Source organism: Calypte anna, chromosome 4 (assembly GCF_003957555.1).
Source record: "Calypte anna isolate BGI_N300 chromosome 4, bCalAnn1_v1.p, whole genome shotgun sequence".
Classification (NCBI taxonomy): Eukaryota; Metazoa; Chordata; class Aves; order Apodiformes; family Trochilidae; genus Calypte; species Calypte anna.
In genome coordinates, this window is record NC_044247.1 from 11,780,732 (window position 1) to 11,799,365 (window position 18,634).

Consider the following 18,634-nt stretch of genomic DNA (forward strand, 5'->3'; position numbering starts at 1 on the left):
TCTCACTTGCCAGGAAAAGTTTGTCAAAAAACCTCATCTACCTGTGGGGCAGATAAACAGGAACAATGGAGTGTGCTGCAGTTAACAGCAACATACTACTCAGGCAGAAGTATGTAACATTATTGTGCTCTCCTTTGGTATTCTCCAGGGGACATAAAATTTGTGTATGTTTAGAGGAAAAGAATACTTAGCCTTTGCCCATTATGACATTTGCCTGTTACTTACTCTTATCTTTCCTTGGACAAAGCTTGTAATATCTTCATTTGAATCAAACACTGATAAAGTGTTCATAACATTGTGTTCTAACCAGTCCCAGTGTTCTGTTATTTCTTCTCTGCTGGATCCTGATTGAAACAGAAAGTTACTATTACTTAAAATTAGGACAGACTTTAATCATTTTACTTAAAATATTAACTAAGAGAATCCTTAGCAATTTCCCAGTTCACAAAGGAATTCAGAAACACAAAGCCAAATCATAGCTCTCAAATGTATTTTGTGTACATTAAAATTGTATACTGCTGTGTTTTTATCTTTCAAACCCTTTATGCAACTGTATTTCTGCCTTTCCATACAGAAGCATCTCAGCTTAGCCAATAGTGTGTGGCCCAGTGCTGAGCCCAGACCTGCACAGCCAGTGCCTTCAGCTCAGCAGCACCTCCCCAGCAGGGATGGCAGAGCTTTGCTGGAACACTTCCAGTCTCATAGTCAAGAAGGTGGGAAATGTGAGATCAAATTCATGAGGCTAAGAAGAAAAACAAATCCAAGTCTTTGATATCTGGTCCACACCTTTGATCACTGGTCCACAACAGTTTCCAGAGTAGAACTCCAAGAGCTGTTGTGCAAAATCCCTTCTAACATGTGCAAGGATGTAAAGCACACATCACCATAACCAGGAGGGTAGCAGAGGATTCTCTTTGGGTATTTGAAAATTTATGTTGCTTACATCAAACAATTAATTGTGCACAGAAGCCAAGGTTTTATCTTGTTCTCTATCAAGTCACAATTAAACTTTATTTCTAACCATGCTCAAGCTAAGGCAACCACCACTCAGGAAACAATGACATCCTAGCTACAGTTAAATTCTGCTCATGCTGTAATTCCAAACACCACCTTGTTTTCATGCAGTTGCAGACTTCTACAGGTGGACAGAACCACAGCTGCACCCCACATGGAAAATATATTCCAGAACCAACTACTGATGCAGAAAAAAAAGCTCACTGATTCATATAGGCAGAACAATCCTTGAAACAACATTTGGCACCCACAGAATTAGTATTTCTTTCTTCTGGATCCCCTGGGACTCAAACACACAGGAATAGGGACTGTTTCCTTTCATTACATATGTGCAAGAGGAGGAGTAACTTAAACCTCCAATCAATAACCAAGATAAAATTCAGTGTTCCAGAAATACAAATACTGCATTTTCAAACACCTTAGAGAAAACCCAACCATGGTACTTAATGTACTTATTACATTGCTTCATTGTTTCAGAGGTATCACCTACTATAGGGTGAATGATAATGCAATTTTGTAGCAAAGAAAAACCTATCTATTTTCCAGAAATACATTTAGATAACTGGTTTACTTTAAATTCAGAGAAACATCCTTACCCACCAGCTACTTTCACAAATAGAGAAATGTGGTAGGCCAACTTCAAACTGCTTGTGGTAATTAATCTTATTCTTTTCACATAATTACAAATTATGCAAGTGGTAATAGGTAATGAGAGGAGATAATAGTAGTGAAACAACAGTAGAGGTTCAGCAAATTCAATACTGAATTCTTTTAATTCTTTAAGACATGAGGTAGGAGATAGGGAGAGGGAGGGAAAGAATTTACATAGGTTTGAACAAGGGGATTCTAGAATATAAATTAATTGGCAGTTTCATCCTCCAGAGGAATGCTCACAAATAAAATCAGTCAGTGTAATCACATACAACAATATCCCTAAGCAAGAACACACCTTTAATGATTTCTTTTTTTCTCCATTTACTTTGTAAAGACTAATTAAACAACTTTCAATGGACTCCACAGAATTACTTCAAGTTGCCTTGGGAATTAAGAGATATTGTTGTGAATACAGCTATAGTTAGAATGCACTACACAGACTGAATTTGCAACACTTTAAAAACTATATGAAGAGTAATTAACGTAGCAATTAAATAACAAACTAATTATTTTTCTCAGACTACACATGTAGACTAATTATTTGAGTCACAGTGTGAACCAGAGGCACAGATGTGACACAGTGAAGATGAAACTTTTTAATAAGTACTTAAATTATTTAGAAGCACTGTGTCAGACCCTGTCAGACAGCAGGACAAAACCTCTCCTCAATTTCTTCACTTCACAGAAGGGACAATCTGTTCTCTAACACAATATACACATTATGTAGCCTTTGGTTATAAAGTGCACTTACATAGCAGAGAACTGATAGAAATTCAGTCCTAAGGTGAAGATTACCTTTTATATTTCTCAAGAGCTGACCTGCTGGCATTAGAATTCCCCAGAGTACCTTTCCAACACACTTCTCAAAGTACCTTTTTGATAGCCTGCCACCATCAATTCTGGCTTCTTCAGAAGTAGGTCTAAAATTTTATTTACTGCTGATTCACAAACTGTTCAAATACTATCAGATTCATAAAGCTGCCCTTTTAAAGTGACATGTAATGAACTGCATGAATTTTTAATAAAACTACTGCCCTTTAGAGAAGTCCTTGCAGAACGTGAACAGGAGCAGATCAGCACTGGAGCATCAAATGTGCAAGCTATTAGCTACTTTCAAAATGCAGATTTGTTTTTTTAGATGTTCAGTTAACTGCACAGAAAGACAGCAAGAATCACAATTTTTCATTTAAAGCTTTAACAGCAAAATCTAATTTCACAACAGAACAGCATTTACTAGTAGAATTACTTATGCATGGAAGTGTTTGCAGAAAGGCAGAATTCCTGCAAACTCATCTTTTGCCACAGGCAGCTAAAGGGAAGGCCTAGAGCCCAGAGAAGTCTAGATGAAGTCTTGTTTCTTTTAAAAAATGCTACTAATTTAAAAAAAAAAAACAAACAAACCATGGAATAATGAATTAAAACACATGGTTCTTTCTCACTGTAGTTATAGATGTTTTCAATAAGCCTAAGAAATAGATTAATTCCACAGCAGTGACTTTTTAACATTAGACCCATTAGACCCCAGGACAAAATGAATTAATTTCAGTATAAAGACAAGACCATGCCTCAGAAGAAAAAGGATGATGCACATTAAGATTAGAAGAGTACACTCAGCTTTTGGAATGGAGGTCTCTCTGAACACTCAGCCTGTATAAAGGAATTAAGACTTCATTTTCAGGAGAAGCTGCAAAACTTATACTTAAAAACAAAACCACAAACACAACAAAATAAACCTATGCATGCTTTAGGAAAAAACCACATACTTCACTCTCATGGTCAATTTTCTTTTCCATTTTGTACTGATTAATAAACTGATTAATAAGAAAAATATCTTGTACTAGAGGCACAACACATCTGACCAGCCATGACCACAGCTGTGAACCTGGCTCATTTTAACAAGCAAAGAGACAACAGAAAAATCCACCAGGATAACCAGCTCCTGTTACTCCTACCTACAGCATACTTAGTGCTCCCAAGGGTCAGCTTATCCCTAAAATCCTAAACTGTGCCAAGTTACACTAGTAGCTAACAGAAGAAAAGGCCGTGCCTCTGTTATTCTGAGAGCTTCAGTACCTGATGGGCTGCAGAAAGCAGACAATTGGAAGTTATACCATGAAGACTCTGAAAGTTGGACTGGATGGTCTTAGAGGTCTTTTCCAGAGTGAATGGTTTTGTGATTCTATGATTCTATATATTCTAAAAAACTGGAGCTGCACATTACTGTCAGCCACAGGTTTGCAAATAATTTAAAAGCATTTAGAGGTCACAGGAATGACTAATGACGTGAGAGGATTAATCCAAAAATGGATCCCATCTATTGTACACTCATTTCTCACTTTATAAATTCAGCCAGCTTCTAAGTCATGGTACATACCACATGCAATGGACCAGTAGACTTGAGAGTCTGGTGTCTGATGCAGGATACGAAATGGGGCGACTTTCGATGTAGAATCCAACACTGCATCCAATGTCCCCACCAGCAGACCTGTTGCATTTAAGAAAAATGTACACAGCATTGTGAAACTGAGGGTTTGAAAGGTGCACTGATCCCTCCCTTTGGAATGCTACCCACTAAGGGATAATGAACTCCAAGGCAACAAGAAGCACAAATGAGCAAAGCAGAAAGTGCCTGCAGAGGAGCCTCTCTGGGAAGTGATGATGTTTGGATGCAGTAAAAGCCCTTACAAACACAAAATGGGGGAGAAGTTTTTGAGATGATCCCCTTGGAAGTGACAGCTATTTGGCATGGGAAAGCAGAGGATAACCTGAAATGTAACACAGTGGTTCTGAGCCTTCAGTGAGCACAAGCAGTAACTGAACTACCTCTTATCCAGTCATTTACTGCTGTTCTCTTTTGCAGGCCCAGGAAACAGCTCTTAGGAGACTAATTCCTTTATGTCAGTTTTTTATGAACATCTTATCATTTTTATATGAGAACACCATACCATACTTTCTATACATATGAAAGTTTTGCTGCTCAGAGGACACTAGAGCTAGAAAATGCCTGCCATGCTTCATAAACAGTCTAGCAGATGACACCTACATAAAGCATGGAACACAAATATTTATTCTACCCTCACTTGCATAAATATATTACATAAAACACATTATTCCCATACAGAGTTTACACCCAAGATACAATGGTCATATCACCTCCCTGCCAATAAATATTGAATTAGTTCTTATGAAAAAAAGTTCATATAACAATACATTAATTTCATTAATGACACATACTGTCACTCTCCACATAAAGGAGTAAAAGGTTTCCAGAGAAAACTAGGATGTATTTTATCTTGGTTGTCAAAACTATTCTTTCTGCACAGTAATAAAAATACTAGCCCAGATATCTTAAAACTTCTTTCCTAATCTAAGAATCAGGGAATTGAGAAAAACATATTTAGAAAAAATACAAGCTTTTGGATCCTGAAGCACATGTAATGCTTTTTCTTCTTGTTTCAACAGAAATGGAAATACAAGCAACAATATCTTGTTTCCTTTATTTCCTATGTTTGCTATCCTTCTAGCAGAGCCACATAAACGAAAAATTCAGCTACAGCAAAATTACCAAAGCAATCACAGAGCTTTTATTCTCCTACAGAACTGCAAAATAAGACAAGAGTTTACCCAAAAAGGTGAGAGATGCAATTACCCAAAGAGATGCTGTGAAGTCTGTTCCTCAAACCTGCTGAGATACTGGGTGCAAGGTATTCCCACAAAAAAAGGCTATTAATGTAGAGAGCTCCTAACCAAAGTTGATATATCCTTTACAGCACCTCTAAATACCCTTCCATTTTTAATGGAAAACAATCTTTTGATTCAAGTTTTTAATATTCCATAGAAGATCATTTCAACTGCATCCTTCAAAAGTTCAGAATTTTTATGTTGGCTTCTGATACCTCTTTCTCCACTTTATTTCCATTAATCCCTCTCAAATTCTGAAAAATAACATTTGTGAGAGAATACAATAAATCAAGGTAAGACAAAATTACCAAGTCTAGACAATCCTCCTCAGAACATGGTTTTTCTAAGGGTACACTTCCAGCACAGAGCCTGTCTGACTATCTTACTGTGGCTATTCAAGTTTCAGAATGCTTTTGAGAAGCTTTTGCTTCTCTTAAAAAAATGTAAGTGAATAATGAAAAGCACACACACAAAAACCTCAAAGACCAGTACATTACAGCAATTGTATTATCTTGTCTTGTCTGCAATTCATAGACTGTAAGTTACTGTAGGAAAGGAGAATTTTTAATAGTTTCTAACTGAAATCAGACATTGAATAGATAACATTTATTTCTCTTTAAAAAGCTTTGGCTCACTGAGTGAGTCATAACACTGAGCTGATCTCAATGTTGGCTTTGCTTCAGCAAATGTTTTATTATTTCATTCATAATTCTCCTAACATCATTGCTGTTATGATACTGACTGCAAGGACAGCAATCACTATTTGTAAGGCTGATGCAGGTGCCCAGCCTGAGAAAATGATCACAGCAGTGCCCTAGAAAGCAGCACTCCTCAAAAGGCCATCTGCTTGGAAGGTCATTAGATTTTAGACATAAAATCAGGTTAGCACCAGTCACTTCAACAGCCCCACTACTCAATACTGATTTGTGATCTAGACTACAGGTTTGCACTTGAGCCCATAAGTACTCAGTACCTTAAGAATTAATTCCACAGCTACAGCCACTGGCATAATTGTGAGAAATCAGCAGTTTCACCTCCTTACCCTAGTGCTGAAAGCACTCTTTGAGCTGCAATTTTTTCGAATACTGTGTTATCAGTCAAGGTTTCCATAACTACAAGTTGTCGGGTGCTTCTCAGAAAGCATTCCCTTTTTTTGCCATTTCCCAATGGGAAATCAAGGACCACATTCACCCAGGCAAGTGAGGCCACTGCTGAGTGGTTTGCTGGCACTTTGCTAATTCAATTTACATCAGTCCACTGAGGAATGATTCACTTCCAGGGTTGCACAGTTTTAAAATCCATGTGTAGTAATGACAAGGACATTAACCATATAATAAAGGTTTAGGTAACAACAGAATCAGTATCTGCTCAGCCCAGGCACTTGTGTTATCTCCATAAAGGAGGCAAGGGGAACAAAGCAGCTCAGGCCAGAACTGCCAATCCCTTGCTAAAGAAATGCAGTACATTTTGGTGTCAAACAGGTTTTATGGATAACCTTATAGGTCATCTACTCTAATCTCTGTTCAAAGCCAGTTTCTACTGCAGATTCCACCCAAATCATCCTCTTGCCTCACCTGGGGAATGACTTCAGTTGTAGATACGGCAGGTGATGCACATTTGCAGAGAGAAAGGGCTCTGCTTTTAAAAAACATTTTCAGTTTCATAGCTGCTTGAGTAAAACAATAGGAAATACCCTAGATGCTTCAATAAACAGGGTAAAATACCCTAGAAAATAATATATATATATATATATATATAAAATAAAGGGTAAGGAATCCAGAATAGCTTTGAAACAGGGATGTAGTCTTCCCAAAAGTCTATAAAACAAAATACCACCATTAGATGCAGACACCCATTGAAACATTTCAGCAATTAACGTTGGTCTCAGATGTACCAATTTAGAGCAATAAAACCAACATGCTAACAAAAATAACTGCCCAGCATTTTAGCATTTGGGGGCAACACCACTTTGTTATTCTGAATTTATTTCACTAAGAACATCAAGAGAGTACTTGGTGCTCTCTTTTTTCTCTGCTTTGTTCTTCTTCTTCTGAACCCACAATCTCAAAGATAATTTTTTTTCCTGGAATAGCTGCCAATTACATCTTTTTTCCTATGGATAATACTTTTTGTTTTAAACATGTATATCACATCCAGCAATTGGACTACTTCTTATCCTTGGTGAAACAAATGTCATGCTAACAGTAGAAGTTCCATTTCACCACTGGAGAATCAGAAGCAAAGAAAACATGCTGCTGTCTTCTTTTTAAGAGCATGACTGTTCTGAAGCAAAAGTTAGCACAAACCTGTTCTCTGCTTTACTGCATAATGGTGCCTTTGAGGTCAATAATTAATTATATTAAAACAGGATCAGACATCCTCCTCATTTGCTACATTATAAGTGTTAAAGAATATAAAATATTTATGACTCTAAGAGCTCTTTACAAGCAGAAATGTTCTATTAGCACAGCACTGGTCAGCCCCTTTACACTAAGGATTTGGAAAAGCAGACACTTTAATGAACAACGGAGGTCTAACTCTTATTTTATTTACATCATCATGAAAAGGAACTGATTGAAAGTACTGTAAAAGCTTTCCCTGAGAGAGAACAACTGCAGAAAGTGACTCTCTGCAGCTACAGTCAGCTTCATTTCAGCAATAACTTCTCACATCTAAAACCTGAAGCATTCAGAAGCTCATCAGAGAGAACCAGAGGGGAAAAAATGCTGTACCACAAGAAAGATTGTTTGTGGTAGATAGATGTGGTGGCTTGACCTTGGCTGGACACCAGGTGCCCACCAAAGCTGAACCATCACTCCCTCTCCTCAACTGGATGGAGGAAAAAAAGACACAACAGGCTTGGGGGTAGAGATAAGAACAAGGAGATCACCCAGCAATTACCATCACAGCAGATTTGACTTGGGGAAATTAATTGCATTTATTGCCAATCAAAACAGAGCAGGATAATGAGAAATAAAATCAAATCTTAAAATACCTTCCTCTCCTCCCTCCCGTCTTCCCAGGCTCAACTTCACTCAACAATTTTCTCTACCTCCACCCACAGTGGTACAGAGGGAACTGGGGTTATGGTCAGTTCATCACACCTTGTCTCTGCTGCACCTTCCTCCTCACACTCTTACCCTGCTCCAGCCCAGGGTCCCTTCCATGAACCACTCCTCCATGGACTTCTCTAACAGGAGCCCTTCCCACAGAATACAGTTCTGTGTAAATTGCTCCTGTGGGTTTTTTTCCACAGGGTGCAGTCCTCCAGAAACAGATTGCCCCAGCATGGGTCTCCCATGTGGTCACACGACCTGCCAGCAAACCTGCTCCAGGATATATGCACTGCAATAATCTTTGCTACATCTGCTGAAAAAAGATCATTTCAGACCTTCACTAGCCAGCAAGTTTTCCTTTCAATTCCTATCAGCTGAAGACATGCAGCAAGCAAGACACCCCAAATGGTCAGTGTGCTAAAACAACAGTAGAAATAAATTATTTCTGCCATTTATTCTACTGCTATGTATTTAGTGATGTCACAGCACAGACCTTTAAGTTCAGAAAAGCAAGCATTCCCTTTGCTGGATACTAAACCTAGCTACAGAGCAAGTTTCCTCTCATGTCCTGCAGTTCCTGCCGAAATAAAATTCTTTAAATTTGTAGAAATCACCAACCATGTTTTTAATTGGTCTACCATGAAATTCTGTTAAGACAAGATCCTTGCCATTGACATCTGCTACTTGATAGTACTTCAACTTACTCCTTTGGACAGAAACCAGATAAGGAAGCTTCCCCAGCACACACACCCTAGCTGTCTCCTGTGCTGTGAGCTAGCTGGTGATGCTGCAGACAAGATACATCTTTTAAAAAGCAGGAAGACCAGCACAGGCCTTCTACAGATTTCAGATGGCAATATCTGCTGCAGGACACCCAAGACTTGAAGAGTCAGGGTATTTCCTTCCCTTTCCAAACACAGCACATACAACAAGCAGGGAAGACCAGTTCCAACCATCTATTTCTTTGGTAAGTTTTTCTCCTCTCGCAGTTACATTTCACATCAATTTCCCAAGCACAAAAAGGCAAATTAAAACAATGGGAGCAGAAAATAAGTAATCTATTTGTTCACATTTCAGTGAAAGACTGGTATTTTCTGACACCAAATACTCATTTGTAAAACTGCTGCAGGAACATCCACCTCCTAATTATGGTCCTGTCTATGGTCCTGACTATAACCAAAGCAGCATCTCTGTGGCCAAGGTGCTTAACCCCACTAGACCTTAGCTACAGCATGTGCATCCACAACACAGGTTTTGTGTCACCATAAGTAACCTGCAGCACATGGGCCATTCTGCCTAACTACATTCTTATCAATATGTTCTAGGAAATCTGAGTAGCTTTCCCAAAGCAACTCCACAGGAGACAGAACAAGCAGTAGTCATCTTCTAGCACTGCCAGAGGTACAGTAATAAACTTTGGGACAGACCATTTCATGCTGAATTACCAGGAAGTAGAACCAGTCAAACTGGTTACAATATCTATATCCTTAGGTGAGGTCTAAGAAAGGAAAGAATAAAATGTAAAGCTGGGCAGGTGCATACCTTCAGGGAGAGAGCTAAAGCTAAACAAAACCAGCACAAAGTATTTCTGTCAATTTTTATCCACACCAGCCAACTCAGAACTATGCTTTGTGGGGACACAAGCCATCCAGAGATCACACTTGGGTCCTGTAACTTCTTTCTAATCCTGGGACAGCACCAGAATTCTCAGCCTTCCTTCAGGTAAGTGTCTCTCTGTTATCATTTTCTTCTCCTTGCTCTCTTCCTTCTCCAGCTATTGGCTGCTTCCTCAAAATCCACACCTCCCTTCCTTCTTCACAATTGTACCCCTGTATTCTTAGGAATCATTTGCTGCTGCCTCCTCAGCAAGTCCCCGTTACTGCTATCCAAACCCTGAAGCACTGTTCATTTTTCTTCCATTTCCTGCCCCTCTCTTCCCTCCAGATTTAATCTTGCACTGCTGCCTGCCTCCTTCACACATAAATCCCCAGTCCCTCGGTGCTGCCAGTCACCTCTGGCTTTTTCTCATCAGCTGAAAAATGATATTCAGGAGAACCAGATTCTACTTGGCACATTTGCCATGACTTCATCAGATAATAGCTGGTTTTTTTCTAAAGTAAGCACTAATTTTCTTGAGTGACACACAGCAATACAAAATGAGAATCAGGCATAGCAAATTCTGCTAGCTTATACCTTGGAGGTTCAAATATTTTCAAAACCACAAACACAGATCTAACTGCAATTTTTTCCAGTTTTCTTGTTCATCTTTCTTATTCACAGTTTTACCTCAATAACATCTCACCCTTTGTTTCTGTACACTGGAAAGAACAACTTGTATAGAAGAAATCTGTATGAACCTAACATTATGACAACAGAAATAAAATGTGCAATGTCACATTACAAAAAAAAAGCATACAACAGGAACTATGCCAGCCAAGAATTTTTCCATGCTGTCAAATGCTATCAAGGACAGCAGAGTAGTGATGGAAGCCTCACCTCCAACAAAAACTGAAGGGCACTAGGAGACTTCAGCTTTTTCTCCAGCTGTAAGCCTATGAGAATGTTTGAACACCTAATTCTAGTTAAAATCATTTCACTTCAGTCACAGTTCTTAAATAAATTTTGCCTCACTGGAAAAAAAAAACAACAAACCCTTCATATGAACTGAGCTCCCCTGGCTTCCCAAGATACCAAGGCAGAGAATGGCCAATCTAGCTTTGCAACCGCAAGAATTCCAAGGTTGAAGAATACCACCTTTGGCTCTAAACTGATGCCTAACATTATCCATCTATCTAAAATATTATTACATGTCTAGAAGAGAATCTGGGAGTTTGTGATGCTTTCTTTTTACACTTTCCTGGCACCCTGCAAGTGCTTCAGATGCCAATGAAGAATGCCCCAGCTCCATCTGGGAGGACTAATTCTACATCTGACCTTCATCATCATAAAGTTTGGACTCTGTGTTTTTGTCTGCTACAGTGAATTAACATTTCAATACATAAGCCTCATGTTTAATATAGCTCACTTTATAATGACACAACTAGAGAGGGCCTAGAAAACCCAGAGAGAGGCAATTCATGCAAAACACACAAGAGCCATATCCCACCCAGGAACAACCTTTCTCTGCTTCCCTGTAGTGTTTCTCCTTGACAGGATCAAGGACTGACATGACCAAAGGAGTCAGTTCTAGTCCCAATAGCCACCACCACAACAGAGGTCCCAGTGGCAGCTGGGGTCCCTGCAGTGCACAATTACACAAGGAGGCGAGAATTAAAAATAGAAATTCAGTTCCATATCTTGAAGTTCTCATTAAACAGTTTATTACGTGGTGGTCAATGCCCTGTGACTTTCCAGACCCACATCTCCTGAAATGCTCCATCAAATCATCTTCTGCTTTTTACAATAAGCAGTCAGGAATGCCTTAGCAGGTGCTCATTCCAAGCAACCTCAGATGCATGTGGGAAAAGTGATTTGGAAAGGAGACCCTTGCCAAAGCAAGGCAGATCCCTCATTCCTTCTGATATCCCCTCTTCCAACAAGCTGCAAATCTAACCCTGCCAGGGTGGCTGCTGAGGCAACAAGGGCTGTTAACTGGTACCAAGCGCTGGGCTATGCTGCCCTCGGCTCTACCCACCACCCCCAGAGCTGCCCCTGACCCCCGGGATGTCCCCTGACCACCGGGTTGTCCCTTGCTCCCCCCGGGATGTCCCTTGCTCCCCCCGGGATGCCACCCGCACCTGCAGGCCCCGTCCCACCCGGAGTCTGACGGCAACTTCACCAACCCCGCCTTTCCCCGGACGCCCTTTGCAATTCCCCTTTCACGCAAGGAACAAGGAAACGGGGCTGCGGGGTGGCTGAAGAGAACCCATGAGAAGCCTCCTGAAGGTCAAGGGCTCCAACCCCGGCCGGGCCTCCCCTCCTCCCTGCCCCTCAGGAGCAGGGGGTCCCAGGACCGGCAAGCGGCCACCGCCGCCCCCCCACCCTCCTCCTCCGGCCTCCCCGCCGTCTCCGGAGGTACCGGGGCTGCGGCGGCCCCGCCCCACAGCCGAGCTGAGGGGAGACCCTGCCCCGGCCCCCCGGGCGGGCAGTACCTGCCAGCCCGCCTCCGCCCTCCTCGCCGTAGCCCCGCCGCCTCTGCAGCACGAAGTACTGGTTGGAACGCTCCTGCACCCACAGCTTGAGGGCATTTTTCAGCAGCACTTCCTCGGGCTTCAGCCACATGGCGGCAGCGGCCCCTTCACTGCCCGCCGCCCTCGCCCATGCCCGCCGCGCCGCCCGCCCCGCTGCTCCCACGTACACAGCCCGGCTGCCAAGCGCCGCCGCCACCGGGGGGGGGGAAGCGCTGGGGGAGTGCCCGGGGTATGCTGGGAGTTGTAGTCCCTGGCGTACTGCTGACCGCACTGCGTCCCTGCATCAGGACTACAGCTCCCGTCGGGCCCAGCGCGGCCGGCAGCCTCCTGGCTGTGTGGCAGCGGACGGCCGGGCCGTCAGGGGAGGCTGGAGGGAGAGACAGGGGGGTTCCGCTGACAGCCCCACAGGGTCGTCCCTCCGTGGAGAGGCTGGCTGAGAGTGATGGCTCCTCCTGCCCCACAGCGTCGAAGTGAGACTCTCCCTCCCGCTCCCGGCACACGACATCCCCCCTGACCCTGCCCGGGAGCTCTGCGGCCCAAACCTCACTCCTGTCAGGCAGGGCCGCAGCAGGTTCCTGACCAGCGCGTCCCTTAAGTACTTTCATAAAGCTACTCGGGTGATTATTCATCCTATATGCCGGTCATAGGAATCCCTTTTATTCTATTTTGGCCAAATGTTAATTCATTTTCAGCGCAGGGGACAGACAGACGTCAGGAGAGGTCTTGTTTGTCTTTCACATTGGTTTCCCTGCCAGCGCTCAGCCTTCTGCTGCAGCGGGAGCCTGGGGCACGGCAAGGAGGAGAAAAAAACCAAGGAAAATCTGACCCACGAGTAGGGGAGCCATGAGCACACCGACACCGACCACAGCACCCTGGTCACAGTGTCCCTGCATGTCCAGGACACAGCAGGGGCAGAGGAGCAGCCAGCACACCAGCTGCAGGAGAACACAGGGTCAGTGATGCCTGCTTACATTGCACGATATAAAAAGACAATATGCATCTTGCTCATACCACCCAACACAGTTCAATGCTGTTTTGGAGAAGAGTGGGCATTTTGGTTGCCTAAATAACAGCTTGGCTCCTGGTCTCAGTGTTTTCATGATCTGTCTGCAAGAACTTCAGCACTTGGCCTCAATGACTGGCTCTTTAGATTATTTGCACACTGACTTTACCAGTTGCTCAGTGCTACAGTAAACCAACCCGTCATGTGAAGGGTCAAGACAGTGGCACTCATGATTATAGGGACCACCTTTGAGTATCTGCTCTTCCTACAGGCTTCTCTTGCTGTCTTTTCCTCATTTAAAGGGCAGTTCTGTCACAGCCAGGTTTGAAAAAAAAAAAACCTAAAGTGCTGTAACTTTTCTGCCCTATGTACCTGGCAGCTGAGGATTTCCCAAAGGCTGTGAGACAGAAAACCTTGGGACTTGCTTTCCATTAGCACTGATCAGCACTCCCCATGAAGCCATGGCCAAAGCCACCCAGCTGCTAAGTCCACCTGCTACTGAGTCCCCTCTCTTGCTGTTTCTTCTCCAATCACTACACCCCAAAGAACTCCTAAAATAATAAGATACTTCCTTAAAAACCTAAGATACTTCCTGAATGGTATCTTCTGATGTTGACCAAAACTGCAAAGAAAAACCTCTGTGAGTAGAAGCCTCCTCTCCTTCAGGTCACTGGTGCTGGGGTCTTCTCATTCTCAAGGTTACCATCCTTTCCCACCTCCCTGCAAGATGCTTCACTGCTGGTCCTGACAATATCTGTCAGTACAGACAGAGTGAGTAGATCACTCACATTTCCAAGGAACTTCTCTGCTCTTTGCTGTCCTGCTGGATTCTTCCCTTAGCACTCTCTTTCTAGCATAATTGACCTTCCTAGGATTTTTTTCAAGAATAATGTTTTATGATTATGTATCATACAAAATACACACAGGTGTTTGAACACACAGGTGTTCAAACTGGCAAGCTCTTCTTTGAGCTCTTTCTAAAAATATAAACGTGTATATCACACACAAAGTATAGATTGCAAACTCAGCATTTTTGCTTTTTCTCTCTTATTTTCATCCCTTCCAACAGTCCAAAATGTACTCCACTACCAAAGATGCTTCTGCCAGCTCTGGCACAGGCACAGGCACACCAACATTTTGCCAAGTGCTCAAGAAAAATGTTTGGCAGTGCCCATTGAGCTCCAGTTGCATAAGGAGCTGCCCACCCAGATGCACTGCAGTGAAAGCAGAACCAAGTGTGCAATCACATTTACCTCACTGGAACTCTTCAAAACTGGGTGAATTGCACTGGTTTGAGACTTTTTCGTTTTTTCTTCCAATCACTCATTGCACCACAGCAAGAGAAGCTGTAGAATTAAAAGCTTTTTACCTTTGGGACTGAAGAAAGATTTAACTAACACTACTATTCTTGTTATCTGGTTTTTTAATGGGATAATGAATTCCTGGTGCTTTACCTTTAATAAAAAGGAAAAACAAACTAGGAGTTGTTAGCCAGCATGTGATGAATAACACAGATAAAGCATTAATGAGACAAGGGAAACAGCTCCTGCATAGACAACCACATCACTTTCCACAAGGCAATTGCTTCAATCCCCACCTATAAGAGACATCAGCAGCTTCCTGGAGCTTTACCAGCTGAACTGACAGAGGGATTCCTGCATGGATGCTGCTCTTCTAAGAGCATTCCAAAAGGGAATGTTTACTACTCAGTTTTCCCCAGTTCCCCAAGGCCTTGGATGGGAAACATGAAGGATCTAACACAGGGTGTCTAATTCTGACACTAATTGTAAGGAGAGGTGCCCTTGGCATTTCCAACCCAGAGCTTGGCTTTTGGTGTCTCACGAACACTGACATGTTAAGACATGCATTACTTTCTGATGTAAGGTTCAAACTTTGCTAACTGAATAAATATTTAACAGTAAACATGCTACTGCTTGGAAAATACCTTTTTTTTTTTTTTTTTTTTTTTTTCCCTTGGGTTCAAGGTCTTTAATGTCTTTCATTTTTTTCCAGTTCCCTCAGGCACTGGATTTTTAACCAAATACTGTTAAGATGCAAAGTGTGCTTCTGTCAGCTTGCAGGAATTTATTTATAGGCACTTAAATCCTTTCTTAATCAGTATACAATCATCCTACAGTCTAATCAATGCATTTTACAGCATCAGTGATCCATTTAGTGCTGCAGAATTTTTCTTTCACTGTATTAAAGACCTGGTAGAAATGGTAAATTACTTCCTTCAAGTAACCATAGCCAAGATTATATAAATAGATAAATAGCTATATAAATAAATTTTGGCTTCATTCTGTATAACCAACAGCTGAACAACCAGCACAGGCAATTACATAGCTGTTAATTCACAATGGCTGAACACTGCAGTTTGGTTTCAAGTTTCCCCTGAAGCCAAAACTAAATTGCCAAAGCCAGTAGCTTTTCTGTCATATATTCCAAAATGCCAACCTTTGCACCTCTGCAGGACTGGAACTCTGTTGAGATCTGCACAGGAAAAATACCAGTTTGAACCTCGGTGAAAAGGGTTCCTCCTGAGGTGGTGTGGGTTAAACACAGAATGAAATTACAGTAATCATGCAGCCAAAGCAGATGTGTGATTTATTCTGTTCAATTTTAGGTCATTAGACAAGGGCAGATCTTCCACCTAAAGACTACGATGGACTGAGCCTCTCCATTGCATGGGAAGAGTCCAACTGCCCTTTTGGACCAAACTGCTTTTATGTGGTTTTGCAGCACCTCACCACAAGTCCTGCTTTTTCCTTAAGCAAAAATCACAGCTATAACTACATTCCTGTAGGGAGGTCTGAAAATTTCCCTCAATAGGAGAAAATTGTATTTTGGTTTGGGAATTCAAATGAAATCCTTCTGCTGTAAAGCCTGTTTTACAAGAAAGCACAGTAATGAAGCACCAGTAATGAAGCACCAGGTGACATGGCTTCCTCTCCAGCAGGGATAAAAAAAAAATCTTTCCCAGTCTCCCCTTGAGAACATGCAAGAACTTAAGTGAAGTGTCTAGATCAGTGCTTTCCTGGGGAGAGATAAATGACAGAAGTGAATAAACACTTGGAGATGATGCTGGAGCCTTTCTGCTTTCCCTTTGGGGGCAGAATATTTGGCATGTCTGTGTTACTCAATGGGAATATTAAGAGTCAAGAGACACATTTTGGCAGCTGTTAATACTCGTGGGCCCATATTTCCTGCATCCTACATGCAACCATTAGTGTGCAAGAGAGAAAAACCCAAAATCATGGCATGGCAACAGGCAGCTTGCACTGCACCTCAGGAACACTCCTATCCCCAAGCCCAAGTTTGCTGCTTGCTTAGAGGAAAGAGTCTATCATGCCTCAGTCAGTAAATATATCTATACACCACACACAGCCATTCAGGCCTGTAGCATCACCCCCCAAAAAATACTTACAAAATCTGCTGCACAGTGCTCTATGCAGGGTCAGCTAAACACAGCTGCTATCCATGGAAACTTGAAAACACAAAGCAAGAGTAGAGTTTTGAAACTTCTTCAAGGCTGGTGGAACTGTGTTAACTGATTGTGTTATCCACTGGGAAAACCTCTGGAGAGTTCAGAGAAAAGAAGAAAAAGTTTTCTCTTTTTTCCCCCAAAGTTAGTCAGCAATAGACCCAAGTTCAGTATCCTGAACTGCTTGCATAAAACTTGTACACTTTTATTTTTAGCTCCCCTTGCATGGTTTGCATTTATAAATGAATCTGCACACACACGACCATGGCAGACTTGCGGCTTAAACTGCAAATCTAGAGAAGCATTAAATTCTTCTGCCCAGCAGTACCTCAAATACTGTTCAGGTACAAACACTGAATGTATTCCTTTACCATTACTTCACATTTGAGACAAAAATCTTTAAAATCTTCCTGAAAATCAGTATGCCTTGAGTTCCCACCAAGTCCACATCTTGACAGAGCAACAGACACAGCATCTGATCCTACAGCAATGTTAAGCTCATTGATACCAAGTGCTGCATTCCCTGGTACTCCACTAGGGCATTCCTTGAGAAAATGCTGTGCATCCACCTTATCCTCAGAAAATCAGGACTGGAAATAAGGCAAGTTGATTGCTCTTAAAAAGACAGTAAACAGAAAGGATTACATCCTATAAACAACACAATCCAGATGTATAGATTGAAATAAAAAAGCCAAAGTGCCTTTCAACCTATTGACTTCACCTGAATCCCCCATTTTTTTGAGGGTCAAATCTTGCTTCTGTTTAACACAGAAGACAGACAGGTGATGTCATGACATCACATCATGAGGAAATTCTACTACAGCTTTCATGCCACAATAAATTTATTAAAAAAATTTGAAATTAAATTTGTGTTCAGGGTTGTATAATTGCTACTTGGCTGTTCCTTTCTCTGTAATTTGGATGTAGAACAGAGGGGTAACCAGAGCAAAATACAGCTTCAGAGTGAAGTCTGATTGCACTCAGTTTTGTAATTTAAGCCCATAACCAACCTGTATTTCCTAGACTAGACTTGGAACTGAGCTAAAAGCAAGCACAAGACTAAGTACTACAAAATTTTTATTCCATCTAATAGAATAATAGAAAAGAAATGGCATTTAATTTTTTAAAGTGTTTTTTCTTGCAAAGAAAGCCTAAATGTGACTATGGGAGGGATGCTGAGCAACCTGACAGAAGGAAGTGAGATGCAACCCATCTGATCTCAGCACTTCATGCAAGACTGCCTTGTGCTGAACATGCCCAACATAAGAGCTCAGAGGTTACATCACCCTAAACTGCTTGGGGTTTCTTTTATAGAGTACAGCTCCTAGGCTTAAGCTTCTAACTCAGTACAGTTTGTCCATGTAACAGTAGCATCCTGCACATAATTAGCACTCCTAATTCCAATTAGTTTGGACAAGCATTGCTCCTTTTTGACCCCCTACAACTGAACAAGTGTCAGGATTACAGGACAGGGTAAATTCAGCATCTAGGAGCTGGTAACCAGCATTTCATGTCAGTCAGGATCATCAAAATATAGCTTTATTTACATTTTCATATTCAAATTCAATACAAATAATGAAATATTTACAACCATTTTAATTGTACCGCAAAT

General features: G+C 41.7%; 1 protein-coding gene across 4 annotated transcripts in view; it reads right to left on the reverse strand.

The window, feature by feature from the left end:
* TBC1D8B (TBC1 domain family member 8B) overlaps nucleotides 1-12,736 on the reverse strand; it is a 37,914-nt gene extending 25,178 nt beyond the window's left edge. Inside the window, exons 1-3 of one of the 4 annotated variants that reach the window (XM_030448963.1) lie at nucleotides 12,703-12,736; nucleotides 4,043-4,153; nucleotides 226-344 (exon numbers count right to left, since the gene is read on the reverse strand). In XM_030448963.1, coding sequence (XP_030304823.1) covers nucleotides 226-291 — 66 coding nt within the window. In that variant the 5' untranslated portion in view covers nucleotides 292-344; nucleotides 4,043-4,153; nucleotides 12,703-12,736. The other 3 variants (XM_030448961.1, XM_030448962.1, XM_030448964.1) reach the window with 3 other exon arrangements.
* Between the last annotated feature and the right edge of the window lie 5,898 nt (nucleotides 12,737-18,634).